We start from the raw sequence: 18,123 nt of genomic DNA, 5'->3' as shown, positions 1-18,123 counted from the left end.
ATTAGGCTGCTTTCTAAATCACCAAATTGGGATCTGAAGAAAATCATGTGACTATGCATCAGTTTAGTGAGGGATGCTTGTGTTTGTTTATAACTGTAAACCTGAGAACCATCCTTACCTGGCCATATTCTGCCATATTACTAACAAAGGGTCAGAGAGCTGTGAAAAAGAGAAATGATGTCAATATCAAATCATGGGAATAATTATGGTAGATAGTACAAAGGTTTCCTTCACATTATCTCAGAAAGCTGGTAAATATTAAAATAAAACATTATGTCAAAATGTGTCTCAGAGATTTAAACAAAAAAAGAACTGAAATAACTTGTGGTTTTTGAAGGGGATTACAAACCTAATCTTTCCTAAATATGCAGCATTTATTTCCTCCCATCTATGGCTGTAATTTGCTCAAATCAAATTGCTTCACATTTGATTCTCTGAATTTTTGAAGTACTGTGTGTAATACTAGGAATATCAGATCCTGTAACTCAGAGAATCCTATTAGAAAACAATTTACTTCAATGCTTTCATCCACTCCAATCCTATCCAACATGTTCTTATTTTAAATTTAGATTTGCAACATTAGCTTTTAAAAAGACAGAACAAAAGATGGTTTTGAAGGGAAATTGAGGAATTTTCTATTAAGCCTTTGACTGAAAAGTGCTCACTGAATTGCTCAGGGAGAAAATTTTAGATAGATTATTTTTGCATCTCCAGTTTAACCAATTCATCCCTGTATTGTTTATAATTTCTATCCAGTACTACTTCATATATTATCTATAAGCAGGAAACAAGAAGTGAATGTATAACTGACACATTTTTCCTATGTTGTAAATTAGAAGTACAGGGGAGAAAGAACCACAAGTCTTTATTAACAACAAAATCCTAAATAAAGTATTCATCATATCCACAGACCTACATAAAAATGCAGTGCTTCAGAGAGAAAAGTTGTACAGGGAAAGTTGGTCTATAGACATCAATAACAATCTAATTTGGTTCTCTTTTGACAGTGCCAAACATTACAATTGCTGTGGGAGAGACAAGTGCTTCCCTTTTACTTAGTTACTGAATCATTTGGTGCTCTTAACAATATTGTGCACAAACATGAGAAACTTTATAAGATGGTCTCCATTTTTTCCAGGTCATATCTGTCTGAACTTAACCAAGCATAAAAAGGCTCATACATTACAAAATTGGATTTCCAACACTTTTATCAGTGGATGATTTACTATGACAGATACAGGAGTACAAATAATGATTATGGCATTTATACATTTAAGCTGTTTCTATCAAAACAGAAAGTCACATGAGCAGTGTTTATGACTGGTTTACTAATCCAAAATTACTGGTGCATTGGATAACAGCTATTAAGGTCAGTTTGATATTTTGAGCCCAGTTCTTTCCTTCCCCTCAGAAATATGGGAGCCACTTTTAGGTTCTCCCATCACACAGCAGTTCATAGTGTTAAGTGTTTTGTCATGTAGATTAGTTACATCCCACACTGGGGTTGTTAGCCACCACTGGAGAAGCAGGGCTGTTGGGAGATATAGCCCCATCAGTTGCCTGGCGCCTTTATTGGTACTCTGCTTACAGTTCCTCTGTTTACTGGTGCAGTGTGAAACTAGACCATGTAAGAGGTGCTGTGCACCACAACAGTACCATAATAATTGGGTCCCTGGAATTCATTCACTGACAAAATACTGCATCGCTCTTCTGGTGAACGCTGGCTTCACCAGGTGCATTCATTACCAGTCCACTGTTGTTGCTGTCAATCCATAATTTAAATGGAAGCATATTGTTTGCCTTAACATTCAGGAAAAACAGGATGCAGATGTTGTGCTCTGTGTGTTATTCAACTAGTCCTAAGCCCCTGAGCTCTGAGGTAATCACTGAAACTCTGTGGAACATATCAGCCTTAACAGATCAAGTGCAGAGTACTTCACACAAAATGACTCCACAACCCTTTCATTGTGTTGCAGCTACAGGCAGGAATTATAATTGGGCCACCTGAGAATGTTATTCATTCAACTATTAGGTTTTTAAAAGTCAAGCATTTGTTGTTAAATATACTTTTAAAAAATGAATTGAGAAAATAATACTTAGAGCAGCAGGATAACACATAAACCTGTCTATTCTATTAATTGTTAGCAAAACAAAGGTGGTCCTTGCATAAATGGTCTCCAGCCCAGAACAAATGTGGAGGTTGGACATCAGGTATATTTTATGAATGAATTGTGTTTGCTGCCTTTGAGAATGCAGCGTTCATCCTGGGTATTAGAATCAAATATCACAGAGAGAGTACCTTCCAGAAGAACACTGTTTGCTTCTATCTGTGGACTGAAGGCCTTCCATCATTAACACTAGTGTTTTCTGTATACCATTTAGTATCCTGGGTTAACCCTGGGTTTTACTGAAGAAATTGTAGTTTATCAGAATATTTTTGTAAACAAGTAGGTGGTCCATGAGGTTTTAATTGGCACTAGTGTTTAGCCATCATTCCTTTTAGTACTTACCAGATTTATAGATGGAGTTCCTGGCTTTGTGCTTCTCCCCACTTTTCAGTTTTTCCGACACAGAAGACACTTCCATGTATGAAAAGTGAATTCACAGATAGCTCTTTATGTGTGATGACTGCAGACACACACTCCATTTCATGTATATACAGTGTATGAGTGCCAACGAAGTATGGCCTATTGTAGCTTCCTGACATGTGTACACAAAGTGAAGTCTATGCATATGTAATCATCATACATTATGATCTACAGATGTCATGCTGTTTCATACCAGAAGGGTATTTTATGTAGAAAAAGCAGATTGCATAAAGTGACCTTCCTTCAAAAACCCTGTGAAACAGGACTCCTGTATGTGCAGTGGGCATGAATTGCTCCTACTCTGAATATGAGGAAATAGCAACACAAGCATTCATCTATACACAAAGGGCCATTTCATCTTGCCCTTTTTTGAGGATGTCATAAGCATTCATGTATTTCAGTGGTTCTGCTTCTGAGAAATGCATTTCAGCATTCATTGTGTCAATAAAATTCCCAGTTTGATGAATGTGTGAACACATAATTTTGATTTGACGAATGTTGTGGTTGTTTATTTTGTTTATTTAACTTATTTAATTTATTGTTACATTTGTATCCCATCTTTCCTCTAAGGAGCTCAAGGTGATGTACATGGTTCTCCTCCTCCTCCCTTTTATCCCCACAACAGTCCTGTGAGGTAGGTTAGGGTGAGAGACTGTGACTAGCCCAAGGCCACCCAGAAAGCTTCATGGCTAAGTGGGGATTTGAACTCTGGTCTTCCAGGTCCTAGTCCAACACTTTAACCACTACACCACACTGGTTCTCCAGTTTCTGGAGAAACTAGAGTTTTTACATAGCATTTTCCAAAGGAGATATTAATTATGAAAAACAAATTGCTGGATTAATAAATAAATAAATGACCCTTAATCAACCTTGCTTCAGGACTTCAAGATTTTATAAAGGACATTTACATATTTAAATAGCCCATTTTTTACTATTGTCCCATTGCACAAATAGCAATACTAATATATGTAGTTTGACCTGATAAACCAAATTAAAACTGTATTATAATGTTTATTTTAATAAGTTAATTACTATTGGGAAATTCACCAGAAAATGAAAGCTATTTATTGTTGAACTTGTAGATGTCTTAACATTATTATTAATCTTTTCCCTAGCAAGAATTGATTAGAATGGCCTTGCTATACTGAAGTGCTGTTGTTCGAGATAACTATATATTCCCCATTCTTCCTGGAGATGTTATCTTCATCAGAGCTTAAGACATGACAATGCTTTTCTCAGAAGCACAACCACTGAAATACATAGATGCTTATGACATCATATATGTTTCATACAATAAGGGTATCAGAGCTGGGAAGTAATTAGTTATAAAAAAACTTTTTTGAGAATGAGCGGATAATTCCTTTACATTTTGATTGTAATAGAACTAGGAAGTATTTTATTACTTTTGAGGAGTGATTGTAATGTTTCCAGTATTACTTTGGGGCATTACTTTGTGGAGGGGAGCAGGGGAAGTCTTCTGCTCCTCTGATTTGTGGATGAAAATCATGTGCCTCAAACTTCTGTGCAGCATCGCTCTTCCTGCGTGCTTTGTGGGTGGGTAGGAGGTTATGAGGCAGGAGATGGAGAGTGAGATGGCGGGTAGAGTGGAGAAAGCAGTTGTTTAAAAAAATGGTGGTGGAGAAGAATGGAGGGAGAAAGGAGCCGGAGGGCAAGAACATGGATAAAGGAGAAGGAGGCAGCAGCAGAATGGAGATAAAGAACTGTGGAGGTGAAATATGACTCTGTGTGTGTGTGTGTGTGTGTGTGTGTGAGAGAGAGAGAGAGAGAGAGAGAGAGAGAGAGAATACTATGTTTGCTGTGTTTGCACTTGGCACACAAAGCAGCCTCTGCCACCCTCTTTGCTGCATTTGCAGTGTTTTAACTTTTTTGCATCTCAGGAGGTGGTTGAGTGAGAGACAATATACTTGCTGGCTGAGGGCGGGGGTTGCACTTGGTTTGACATGCAAAGATCTGAGCGGTGGCCTCTGCCTTCCTTCCCACCACCCTTACCAGCGGAGAGACCACCATTACTATCTTATGGATAAAAATAATTATTCTACTATCCCCCCCCTCTGTGTTTATTTTTAATGTTGTTTTAGGCAACTTAGTGTGCAGCAGCCAAAGCCAGCACCTTGTAGGCACTCTAGGGGATTTTTAAAAGTAATTTAAGTGTAATTGTAGTGATTATTTTTGAGTAACTGTAAAGTAATCAATTCCCTTCAGAACAATTGTAATGGTAATTTATTCCTTTTTGGGGCAATGTAACAGTAGGTGTAATATATTCCTTTTTAAAAGTAATCTTCCAAGCTCTGCAGGGTATCTAGGGAAATAATTTCTCTGCTTCTTTACTAGCCATTTTGGTGCGTGTGCGTGCCAGGGCTGTGGAGTCAGAGTCAGAGTTGTGGAGTCGGAAGCAATTTTGGATGGAGTCGGAGTCGGTAGAAATGTTCCGACTCCGGCTTCAAAATAAAATTAATAGTTTAATATTAATATTAATTTATTAATATTAATAAATCAATATACATTTGCCATTTATGAAGGAGTCAGACAGTAGAAAAATAGTGGAGTCAGAGTCCGAATCAGAGTTGAAGGTTTGACGTACCGACTCCACAGCCCTGGTGTGCGCACATCTTAAAAATAATATTCCTTTGGGGTTTGGGTATATCCTTGAGCTGTGGTCTTTATAATTACCGTTAATAATGCTAATTAATATTTAGCATTTACATATCACTTTTCCAACCTTACTTCAGTAATCCTTGCAACAACTTTATATGTTAGAGCCTGTATCCACATATAACAGATGCAGGAGGGGAACTGAATCTATTCCTGGAGCTACTTTCTTCTGAGTAACATTTCTGGTCAGTCTTTAAAATGTGATTTACTGATGTGTGCAAGCTACTAAGAGCTTGTACTATTCCAGATCTCATTCTGCTTTATTAAAAGGCAGCTCCTGCTTTTCAGACATCCTTGGTGTTGCTATAATGTAGTTGTTTACAAAAGTGTTTAGAGCTTGCCAGGGTCTCTGCGTTCTTGGAAAAGAAGTTAAAGCCATTTTCTATCCAAGTTGCTCTTCAGTTGACAAATCTCCCAATGAAGATTGAGTGTTTCTATTATCAAAGCAGAAGAACTGTAGATTAAACCCGTCATTTATCCCTGTCATAAAATGCAATCACTGTTCATTCTCTGCACTGCCTAGCACAATTGGTTCAGTTGGGGATTCTTTTGTGGGGAGGTGGTGATTGTAGATAGATATTTAAGGGTTTTTTGTTGTACTTAAAACATTTCTTCCAAGAAGAATTTCAAGGAAAGTGAATACTTACTTGTGGCAAGAGCGGAAAGTTGTTGTCGTAGTTATTACTTGGCTTGTTATCTTATATCAGGAGAACATGGGGCACAAAAAAAGGAAATGCAAAGTGAACAGTCGTTATCCTGGCGCATGCTGTCAGATTAGGCTGCTGAGTATTTAAATTAAATATTGATGTATTTTTAAATGTTCAGTAAAGGTTCCAAATAAAGCCACCTAAAAGTTGTGGTTCTTAGGTTAATCTATTATTTATCTAAAAGGATGATGGAAGCTGTCTGTTTCTGTGACATGAACTACAATCAGCTTAAAAATAATTGACAAATTAATCCTCTTACAGCACAGCAGTTGTTAAGGTGTTAAGTTTAATTAGGTCTTTTTGATTGTTTGTATGATCAAGGAATAAAGGTAATATCTCTTGTTAGGGTCTAGCAGGGATGTTCCTGACCTGCTAGGTTTGTACATTTTCATTATTGATTGCCACCATTACAGCTGTTACCCAAAGAGGACCTTAATTCTTGTTTAATTCTTATTGAGATATGTAAAACAAAAACGGCCACCAAAGCCAACTTGAGAAGATATTTGTGAAGATTCTGTAACACTGTGTTTTTTCCCCCCTAAGATCCAAATTAACCATCCACATGATACTCACATCTATGGTTCGCTTTTTCCTGGCTTTTTGGTTGGCTTTTTGGTTGGCTTTTTTAACGAATTACAGGTTATTGCTTTGGTTTACAGGTGAATGAAGTGACGGTAGAACAACTAGTGCAGCAGCACCCACACATCACCTTCAGTACTGTACTACAAGACTGCAAGAGAACCTTGGAACGGGCATACCAGATGGGCTGGACACCCAATATGTCAACTGCCTCTTAACTGATGATACGATATTAAAATAGTCAGCAGATTTAAGACTGAATGTTTGAACATTGTTAATGTTTTTAATTAATATTTTTGCTTTTTAAAAAATATGTTAAGCTTTTAATTTTGAATTTATATATATTGTTTAATGTAGTGGGAAATGTTCATTCCATCTTTTAATGAAAATATTGGAAGAAAAACATGGTCAGATATATTTAATTTTTTTGGAAAGTTTGTCAGCCTAAGCATCTACAAGTCTCTGAAAATATTGCAGAGTTTGAAACTTTTCTTAATGCAATATAATTGTAAGTTTACATAAAAGACTCTGGATTTGACTCTGGATTTTTTTTCCCAACTACATGTTCATGATAGAAACACCTCTTTAAAGATGCATTGTAAGGTTTTTGTATACATAAACCCAATGTTTAAAAGCCTTTTGGCAAATTTCTTGAAGTGGGTTTCTGCTGGTTGTGTAGGTAGTTTCAGCAATGTAATATATTATGGGTTTTTTTTTCTTTCATGGTTTTCTTTATTTTTGCTGTTCATATTTCTTTTTAGATAATAAGTGACAACTCCTTTCCTGGACTCCACTTAAATGAGAGACTACCCTTGTTAAATTGATGCTACCCACATTTGTATGTTTGAGATTCACAGTTACAAAAACCTACAAATAACTAATGATACAGGAATATAACATTTTGATGACAAATCTTTATTTTGAATGGAATCTTTAATAAATGCTGGACACATGTGGAACTGATATTTAAGCAGATTATCCTGCTGGTTTGGTTAGTGCTGCCAAAGTGATATTTTTGCCCCGTTTCTAGTTACTCAATATCTTGGGAATGTTTGTTGTTTCAAAGAGGCTTCTGTAGCTGACATTCCTTGCTGGATGTGCCCTTGATTAGGTTTCTACATGTTTGCACCTTCCAGTTTTGCACTAACAGTGTTTTTGATTTTAACAATGTTTACTAAACAAATCAGTTAAAAAACTGCATGCATGACAGATAAATGGCCAATCCATGGGTAACAAGAATCTATGTTTTCCTACTATGTGAAAGAGCTTTGGTGAGCCTTGTACTGTGCATTCTCTCTTCTCCTCTCCACTTTTGACACATGCTGAAAGAGGAGATTGGAAGCATCTAGTTTCACTTTAAAACAAACCACAGCTCCCCATTTCATTTTAACTTTGGGAACCATGGTTAGTTAAAACGATGGTTAGTTCGAACAAGCCAGAATCAAACTGTGGTTTCTGATTCTGGCTTGTTCATTAACCATAATTTAAAACAAACCACAGTTACCTAAGTTTGGGTGTAATGGGTAACTGTGATTTGTTTAAAACCAGACAGTAATACTTCCAAAATCCTTCTCTAGTACCCACTAGACGAGGAGAGAGGAGCACAGAAGCTCATTGTGGCATGTGGCAAGAATCCATGGTGTAAAACTGGCCCAATGACATGTATCCCAAGTAACACATGCACCAATGAAAGGCATTTTTGCTCCTGTATGGTGGACAGATTCTTTCAAATTCCTCTTCCCAGACTGTGTGCCACATCATATATCATTCCATGGTTGTTTGGAGTGAATGGAGGTTGCAGAGGGAAGGACTATGACAGCCCCCAGTGTATGTACAGAATACCATGCATGGTTCCTGAATCCAAGCGGACAGATACAGATATATAAGCCATATTAAAACTTAGTGGATTCATACAGTTAACTTCCTCCATGCAATCGTATGTGCTGTTCACAAATGTGTTGAGAAAGCTTTGAACTGAAGTATATGCACACTGAGCCAGCAGCCATCTCTATTAGCTCAGCTGTAGTTTTTCCAAAGCAAAAATGTTTGCTGGTTTACTATATATACAGCCATATGTTTACCCTAATCATTCTCTATGCAGTCATGTACCTGCATTCATGACCAAATGGAGAAATGTACTCTTGTAACTGGCCTAATAAGAAAAGGTGTCTTAGGCTAGAATCCTTATACACACTTACTTGGAAGTCCCATTGAGCTCAGTGGGATTTACTTCAGAATAGGTGTGTATAGGATTGTGCTATTATTTTTCCATCATCACTGGCTGCAAAGTATTGAATTAGAACAAACAAACAAACAAAAATAAGATTTTTATTGCTAAGTTAATTAAACACATAGTGCTGAAACATGGCCAGTACAGAGTGCAAATTCCTGCAACCATATTCTTCTCTTTGTAGGATCAGTTTGTTACCTGACATAAGGTTACTTGTTAGGGAGGGGGAAAGGCTTCCCGAGTCTTTTAAGCTGTTCTATATAATTTTCCTATTTGTATCCCACCTGTTGTATTCTTCCTGAATTTGCCATAACGTAAATAGTTTGAAATCCAAAACAGGCTTATATATTGCGGAAAATAGCTAAAATATATTAATGACAGGGTTAATTTTATGTCCATTAAACTATTGTGAAGGGTTAAATTTGAAGATAGTTGACACGCAGACACCAAAAACACAGACAGAAGTAACCTTTAGAATGTAACAATTTGATAAAAGGTGATTTTTTCCCCCGGATGTAACACTGTGTATTTGTTTTTTAAAGGTTAAAGTGTTTTAATCCAAAATATCAAATGTTCAGGCTTGACCTGAAGAGTTGCCATTATTGTCAAAATGTTTGGCTAATCTAGAAGACTTTAGGCAGCACAACTTGGGAAACAACATCAGTATGTTTGTATAAACCACATATCTGGTCTCACAGCATCAATTTCTGACAACGACAGAAAGGGCTTGCTGTGTCATTTCTGTGACAGTTCTTTGGATGTTTTCATATTAGATATTTCAAATTTGAGACTAAAAGCCTTTGCAAAAGAAAAAAAAACTATAGTGGATTTTGCTTGGCATGTCACAAATATATGTGAATACATATAATGCAGGGCTTTTTATCCACTTGAATAGCGGCAGTATTTTCACAAATAAAGACAATGAATGAAAAGATGCCTGGACATTTTTTCACCTTTTAGAAGTGCACTAATGTCTGTCATTCATAAGTTTGAGTCTTTCTACTTTACACTTAATTTTGTAATCTACTGCAGTATCTGTTATAACAGTAATCTGTTATAAATTGGTAGTATTTACTTCAATATGAAAATCTGTGTCTAGTGACCTCCAGATGTTATGAACTACAGGTAGATCCACACCATTTAAATCACATCCAATACACATTTAAAGCACATGACTTCCTCCAAAGAACTGTGGTTTCCCCAGAGCTACAACTTCCCAGCACCCTTAAACTACAATTTCCATGATTCTTATGGTGAAGTCATGTGATTTACATGTGCACTGATGTGCTTTAAATGTAGATCTGCCCTACGACTTCCATCAGCCCCACACAGCATGTCCAGTGGTTAGGGATGAAAGTTCTACTCCAGAACATCTGAAAAGCACCATGTTGACTATCCCTGCTTTGTAACTTCCCATTTGGTAACTTGTGATAAAACACAAAAAAACAATTTAAAAACACAATTTTTAAAAAAATTAAAAACAATTTAAAAACACATGCAACAAAATAAATAAGAGTGGCTCAGATGCTTACAGTCATTCTTACAGCAGGTCAAGGAACAAATAAGTAGAAAATGGGCAAAAAGAGTGTTTTATTACATGAGCTCTATGCTTTATCATTTACAAGGGAAGCAAAATGTTGTGAAACAGAAATTGTCCTATTGTCCCATGGCACAACCCCCCCCCCCAAAAAAAAGTCAACATAGCATTACTTGGAAAGGTAAACATCTCCAGCATCTGCCACCATGTCCAATCTAATTGCATGCAAAGACTGAACTGGAAAAGAAAAAAGAATTGGCACTGCTGGTAACATTAAAAAAAAGAAGCAAGTAGCTTTAAAACAAATCCACTTAAAATATATATCTGCCCATGTGCTAAAGGGCCAAGTTCAAGGTTCTAGTTTTGGTGTACAAAGCCCTTACACAGCTTGGGACCAGGATACCTGAAAGACCTTCTTACCCGTTATATACCCAGTCGATCACTGCGCTCTGCAGGCGAGGGCCTCCTGCAGATACCATCTTATCAGGAGGTCCATTCTGCACAACATAGGAAACAAACTTTTATTGTGGCGGCACCTAACCTGTGTGGAATTCCCTCCCCTTAAATATTAGACAGGTGCCATCTCTGTTATCTTTTCAACGCCTATTGAAGACCTTCCTCTTTCAACAAGCCTTTTAAGTTGAGACCTATCCCAGTCTGTGTCTGTGTTGGAATTGCTTTTTAATATGTTCTTTTAAAAAATGTTTTAATCTTAGATGATGTTTTGAAAGCTTTTTTTAAGAAATGTTTTTAAAGATATTTTGTTTTAATGTGTTTTAAAGTTTGTTTTTAGAATGTTATAAAGCTTTTAGTACTTTTGTTTGCCGCCCTGGGTTCCAGGTGGGAGGAAGGGCGGGATATAAATAAAATAATTAATTAATATATCTATAATGTTTCCATGATGATGAATTTTAACTTGTTCAGCTCACGAGATCTGCCAAATGTAATGGACTATTGAATTTTTTCTGTTTCAATGTCTGTAGAAAATCCCTGACAAATGAGGAAGTAACTCCTCTCCATCTTCCCCTCTTGCACAACTGACAACACAGACATATTGTTTTATTTTCCTTTTGGATATTGGTGAATTCAGAAAAGGGAGTGCTGAGACTACTCTTCAAAGTGCAAACATACAAACAAAACATTCCAAGCTTATATGTGCATTTTTTTGTAGACTGACACACTAAAGGTTTGGCAGAGGGATATACTTCAGCACAATGTTGATAATTTCATTTTTTACCTGCAACCATCCTCTGTTCTCTCTCTCTCTCTCTCTCTCTCGCTCGCTCGCTCGCTCGCTCTCGCTCTCTCTCGCTCTCTCTCGCTCTCTCTCGCTCTCTGCCTCCCCCCCCATGTTTGAAACAGATGAGCTGGTTGCAGAGGAATTTTTGAAGAGCTACTGTAGCCTTATATATTTGGGGGGGGGGGTTGCAAGAGAAAGCCACCAATATTGTGCCTCTGAATGTTTTAAATTTTAGTTTCTCCCCATTATAATGCTTTCCTTTTATGGACAAGTTGTTAAAGTTAAGATATTGACTTGATCAGTTGCCTACCCTGATCCCTGCAATTAGATCCTTAAACAAGATTATAACGAAGGCAAAAATGTTTTGTCCAAATCTGCTAGAGAAACAAATTGGCTAGTCTTATTTTTGCTGGTCTTAATTTAATTTGTAATTTCAAAATAAGAAGCTACCTTATACTATCTAAGCTAGTATTGTTTATTTTGACTGGCAGCAGCTGCCCAGGGTTCTAGGCAGAGGTGTCACATTACCTGCTGCCTGTTTTGCATACAAATCATGTGGTCTACCTCTGAGCAATGGCCCCTTCCGCTCAAGAAAATCCTTCCTGTATATACACTGGATATACAGCAAGTAGTTGATTGAATTCCTAATACCAGGTATCCACCTTTATGGAGAGGCAGCCCTTGTTCAACTCAATTGTTTTAGTATTTCCATTTTAAAAATATGTTCTGCTCATTCACCAACCTGCTTGCTTTTCCATGGTGTCATCCTCTTGTCTTTTAGCTCCCTTCGTCAAAAGCTCTCTCCATCTTGCTGTTTCCTTGTTCTGCTTCAACAAACTGCTCACCTCAAGATAAACAGGAAGAAGATAGCCAGCACAACCAATTCAGAATTGATGATGGGAGGACTTTGATAATGGTTCCTAAATTCATTCTGCATTCCCCACACACCCACATTGACTGCAGACATTTCAACTTCTAAATATCTATGCATGCCTTTAAATGATTCCAGCTATTCCATCTTTCTAGCTACGGTGGTTCTTGTATTAGACTGAGCCCATTTTTAGAGCGCTCAGTCCATAGAAGACCTAGTCATCAGTTCCACAAATATTCATCAGGTAGCCTCACTGATTCAGCAACTGCCACAGAATACCTTTAAATACCCCTCAATTATTACTAGCACTCATCCTCTGGTTAAACATCTCAGCTTCCCAAAGCCATCACAGACTGTTTCCAAAACTCCTTGCAATTTAACTCAAAGTATTTTGGGGGGGGGGTTGCTTCCATTTTGAAAGCATGTTATTTCACTCGGCAATCTAGTGTTTTTCAAATGGGCAACTTTTAGCTCATTTCCACCTGAAGCGTTAATGTAACTGTTATTGTTTAACCGTGTCAATTTACAGGAGATACAAGAGAGGCTTTTCTATCTTCTCTTTATATATAGAGAGAGAGAGAGAGAGAGTAAGGGAGCCAGTGTGGTGTAGTGGTTAAGGTGTTGGACTATGACCTGGGAGACTAGGGTTTGAATCCCCAACTAGCCATGAAGCTCACAGGGTGACCTTGGGCCAGTCACTGCCTCTCAGCCTCATGAAAACCCTATTCATAGGGTCATCATAAGTCGGAATCAACTTGAAGGCAGTATAATTACATTTTATATATGGTAAATGTCACGCTTACACAAGGGGGAGCTCTGGTGACTCTTGTGGTGGGGCCTGGCGGAGCTTGGGGGCATGGGAAAGCTCTGGTGACCCTTGGGGGGGAGGGGAGCTTTGGTGACAGGGTTGGTAGGCGGGGCTGACAAGTGAAGTGAGCAGGGTGGCAGCCCCTAGTCCTTTAAAAAAATGACAAAAGAGAGTTTATGGGAGTATGCATGTGTGTGTGGTAAATGTTGGTAAGGAAAAGTATTGCTCAGCAGTCTTGTATCTGGTGTCGAGGCTCTAGAGCAGCCTTTCCCAACCAGTGTGCTTCCAGATGTCCTTGGACCACAATTCCAATCTTTCCTGACCATTGGCAATGCTTGCTGAGGCTGATGGGAGTTGTGGTCCAACAACATCTGGAGGCACACTGGTTGGGAAAGGCTGCTCTAGAGTGAGGTAAAACTTTCTGGCATCTTGTTTTATTTATTTATTAAATTTATATCCTGCCTTTCCAGTAGGAGCCCAACTGAAAGATTCTGTTGATATATTCTCTTTTTATTTAGCCTTACGTGAGTTCACTGTGAATTCACTTGGTTTCCAATGCACTATGGCTGAAAGTTGGCATTGGTGCAAGTATCTAAAGGGGTGATTAACTAATTTAGCCCAGGAATCCAAATCTAGTCAAAGAAAGCACAGTGCCTTAGTCAAGATTTAGACTTTCAACAAAATCTAAAACTAATTTAAAATCTAATTGTTGCTTTTTAAAAAAACAATTGGTAGACAAATTTCATGTAGGTGCGATTAGAGGAAAGAAACTCACTTAACTGCAAATTTATATCTAAATTAAAGTATAAACCTTCCACACAGCTGTCATCTTTCCAGCTTATAACTAGGATCCAGCTGCTATATCATCGTCTCTCTGCTGCTGGGCACTGGGATGTGGCTAAAGACCAGGTGTAGGCTGAGAGGGATGAAAGAAGGCTTTCCGTACAGGCATGGATCAATAAGTGTTCCATACCATTGTTTAAATCTTTCTTTGCACTTAAACACAGATCAGCATAGAATAGCCCAATCTAGCTATTATCATGCCTTGGAACTAGCAACCCCAGGTGGATATGTTCATCTACAGCCTCTGACTGGGTCTGATGAGAGTAGTAGTCCAAAATATTTGGAGAACACCAGGTTGGTGAAGGCTCATCTACGACAAGTTTGGTTATGACCAGATGAGAATCTGTATTAGCAAGGGATCTCTCTTGGTGAAATGGCAAAAATGCAGTTCCTGAAATACCTAGTCTAGGAAAGAACAAACATCTGATTTACATGACTTGCATTTCTTTTATAAATCAGAACATGTAAGTCTGCTACACTCTTAAAATTGTTTGATAACTAGAACCTGAGTTCATTCTATTTGATTTGTCCTGAATATTTTAGAACTGTGGACATAAGCATATTCATTTTGATGGCATAATAATTAATCACAACCAAGAATAAATATGGAGAGTATTGTATCACAACCCAAGGGCAGTGTGATCAAGGTAACAATGTGATATTCTAGATCCTTTCCAAGTGGAATTCAGGCCTGGTTTTGGAATAGGCATGGTCACCCTGTGCCGACCTCTGCTGAGAGAAGGACCCTGTTATGTGATCCTTTTGATTCTCTTGGACTTCTCAGTGCCTATTGATACTATTGACCATAGTATTGTTCTGGATAGACTGAGTTGTGGGTTGGAAGTACTGTATTGAAGTGGTTCCAGAAGGTGGAGCTGGGGGCTCTTGTTTGCCCCTTGTTATTTATGCCAATGGGCAAAGCAATGATAGTTTCACAGGGCTCTATTTTGTCCCCCATGCTGTTCAATATTGACTTGAAGCTGCTGGGTGAGGTCATTCTGAGATACAGACTAATGGACTGCCTTCAAGTCGATTCCGACTTATGGTGACCCTATGAATAGGGTTTTCATGGTAAGCCGTATTCAGAGATGGTTTACCGTTGCCTTCCTCTGAGGCTGAGAGGCAGTGACTGGCCCAAGGCCACCCAGTCAGCTTCATGGCCGTGTGGGGATTTGAACCCTGGTCTCCCAGGTCATAGTCCAATACTTTAACCACTACACCACACTGGCTCTTGCCAGTGTGACTAAACTAAACAGTGTGACTAAAGTGTCACCAATATGCAGGCTCCTCCTAATCATCAAATCCAAGTGAGGCAATGGATGCTCTGAAGCAGTGTTTCGGATATGGCAATGAACTAGATAACAGCCAATAAACTAAACAAGAGGGATGTCCTCTTAGTGGGTGGTTGTCTAATCAATTGAATGGTGTACAACCTGCTTGCACTTCCCCCAAAGAGCCAAGTGCATTGTTTGGGCGGCACGGGTGAACTCCATGGCTGAGAGCTCCTCTTATCAGCTTAGGGTGATATACCAACCTTGACTCTGTCTGGACAGATGTAGCATTATCTACACTCTTAACTTCCCGGTGGCACTGCCTTTGAAAATGGTCTGGAAAATTCAGTTGGTCCAAACTAGTGTAGCAAGATTGTTAACTGAAACTAGTTGAAAGGATATTATGCCAGCACTTTATTATCAGCATTGGCTTCCAGGATCAATTCAAACTGTTTCTATTTATCTTTCTTCAATGACCTGCAGTCATGGAATAAGAAGAGAGGTCCCCTTGTAGACCAGGAACTGGTTAAGCAGCAGGAAGCAGTGAGTAGGAATGAATGGATAGTTCTCCCAATGGAGGGATGTAGAAAGTGGAGTCCCCCAAGGATTGGTATTGGGATCTGTACTTTTTATAGTTAGGGATGAGTAGTGAGATGGCCAAGTTTGCCAGTACTCAATTGTTCAGGTTGGTTAAAACAAAAAGGATTTGTGAAGAGCTCCGAAAGGACCTCTCCAGACTGAGTGAATGGGTGGTAACATGGCATACGCAATTTAATGTGAGCAAGTGTAAAGTGAGGCATGTCAGGAAAAAAACACCCTTCATTTCACATATACGTTCATTGGGTCTAAACTGGCAGTGACTGACCAGGAATGAGACCTTGGGGTCATAGTGGATAGCTCAATGAAGATGTCGACCCAGTGTGTGGCAGCTGTGAAAAAGGCAAATTCTGTGCAAGGGATCATTAGGAAAGGTATTGAAAATAAAACTGCTGATATCACAATGCCATTACACAAATCTATGCTGTGATCGCATTGGGAATACTGTGTACAGTTCTGCTAGCCTCACCTCAAGAAGGATATTGCAGAGTTGGAAAAAGTTTTAAAAGTGGGGAGGAACCAAGATGATCAAGGGGATGAAGCAATTCATCTATGAGGAAAGGTTGCAGCATTTGAGGCTCTTTACTTTAGAGAAAAGGTGAGTAAGAGGTGACATAATAGAAATTTATAAAGTTATGCATGGCATGGAAAGAGTAGATAGAAGTTTTCTCCCCCTCTCATAACACTGAAACTCATGGACATCCAATGAAGCTGAATGCTGGAAAATTCAGGACAGATAAAAGAAAGTACTTCTTCAAACAGTGTATAATTAAGCTATGGAACTTACTCCCAGAGGAGGCAGTGCGGGCCACCTACGTGGACAGCTTTAAAAGAGGATTAACCAATTCGTGGAGGATAATGGGATCAAAGGCTACTAGCCACGATTGCTATGCACTGCCTCCACAGTCGGAGGCACTATGCTTCTGAATACCGACTTATGGAGAACTGGGAAACCTTGGCCCATGAGCGTCACAATTGGAGGTTGGCCGTTATCAAAGGTGCTATGGACTTTGAAGAAGCACGAGTACAGGGCGAAAGGGACGTCAAGCAAATCCTCATCATGACTATCTTCCATCTGGAAACCTATGTCCTCACTGTGGGAGGCTGTGTGGATCCAGAATTGGCCTCCACAGTCACTTACGGACCCACTGCTAAAGACCTTACCCTGGAAGACAATCTTACTCGGCCACGAGTGATCACCAATGACTGAAAATGACTGATGGCTTCTGAATACCAGTTGCTGGAAACCACGGGGAGAGTGCTGTGGTGCTCAGGTCCTGCTTGTGGGCTTCCCATGGGCATCTGGTTGGCCAATGTGAGAACTGGATGCTGGCCTGATCCAGCAGGTTCTTATGTTCTTAAACAGCTTGGCGCTAGGTTACCTGGCGATAGGGGAAGTATATGTCATCTCTTACGTACCTACCTAAACCCTTAGACCATCTTGAAGGTGCCAGAGACCATCCCATTGTGAATCCTACAAGACCTAGTCCCTGCTCTGTGACCCATTTACACCTGGCCTGGGAGGGCAAGGTCCTAACTGATTCCTGCTATAAAGTCTGCTTCTGCCAATTAAGGCACTTAGAAGCATTATTTAGAAGTTGTTGCTGAGGCCAAGATTTAGTTTTGGAGATGTGTTATTTGCTGTTATCTGGATTATATTCCTGTAATTTTATTGTTTGGCCTTATAAATTATCAGTGGATTATTTAATTTTATTATGTATTTAATATATTCATTAATATGAGATGCTTTCATTAGCCCATTGTTTATATACAAATTTTGTTGTGCCTTGTAATTGTTAGTGAATGTGCAAGCTGTTTGATGTTGTGAGCCTCTCTGAGCGTGGTTTACCACTGAAAAGCAGCATACAAAAATTGTATTTGATTATGATGATCTTCAGAGACCTGAAGGTGTCCCTGAGTATGTTGCCTTTTAGTGAGGGTCACTGTGTTTCAGTGGGCCCACCATGGCAGCATGTGCTGGCTGGGTGGATGGCCCCTTTCCTCCATTTCCTCCTGTATTGCAGGGTAGGTCAGGTGGGCAGGCTTACAGCCAGGGGAGTAGAGTGGAGGAAGGCAGTAGCAGCACTGATACATTTCTGATAAGCGTTGGGTGGTTGTCATTGCAATTGCCCATTAGGTTGCTGCAAAGTATTGTGGGCAATTCTTTTTTTTTTATCAT

The 18,123-nt window shown here is 39.0% G+C and overlaps 1 protein-coding gene across 2 annotated transcripts in view; it reads left to right on the top strand.

Annotated features, from left to right (window-relative positions):
- The window catches only part of FBXL17 (F-box and leucine rich repeat protein 17), a 284,885-nt gene extending 277,702 nt beyond the window's left edge, over window positions 1-7,183 (top strand). The window contains exon 9 of one of the 2 annotated variants that reach the window (XM_061623634.1): window positions 6,628-7,183. In XM_061623634.1, coding sequence (XP_061479618.1) covers window positions 6,628-6,765 — 138 coding nt within the window. In that variant the 3' untranslated portion in view covers window positions 6,766-7,183. The remainder of the gene's footprint in view (window positions 1-6,627) is intronic. The other variant, XM_061623643.1, reaches the window with a different exon arrangement.
- Window positions 7,184-18,123: the final 10,940 nt, after the last annotated feature.

The sequence above is a fragment of the Rhineura floridana genome, chromosome 1 (genome assembly GCF_030035675.1).
Source record: "Rhineura floridana isolate rRhiFlo1 chromosome 1, rRhiFlo1.hap2, whole genome shotgun sequence".
Lineage (NCBI taxonomy): Eukaryota > Metazoa > Chordata > Lepidosauria > Squamata > Rhineuridae > Rhineura > Rhineura floridana.
The sequence above is the reverse complement of the archived record's forward strand: the minus strand, read 5'-3'. Positions and strand labels throughout refer to the sequence as shown.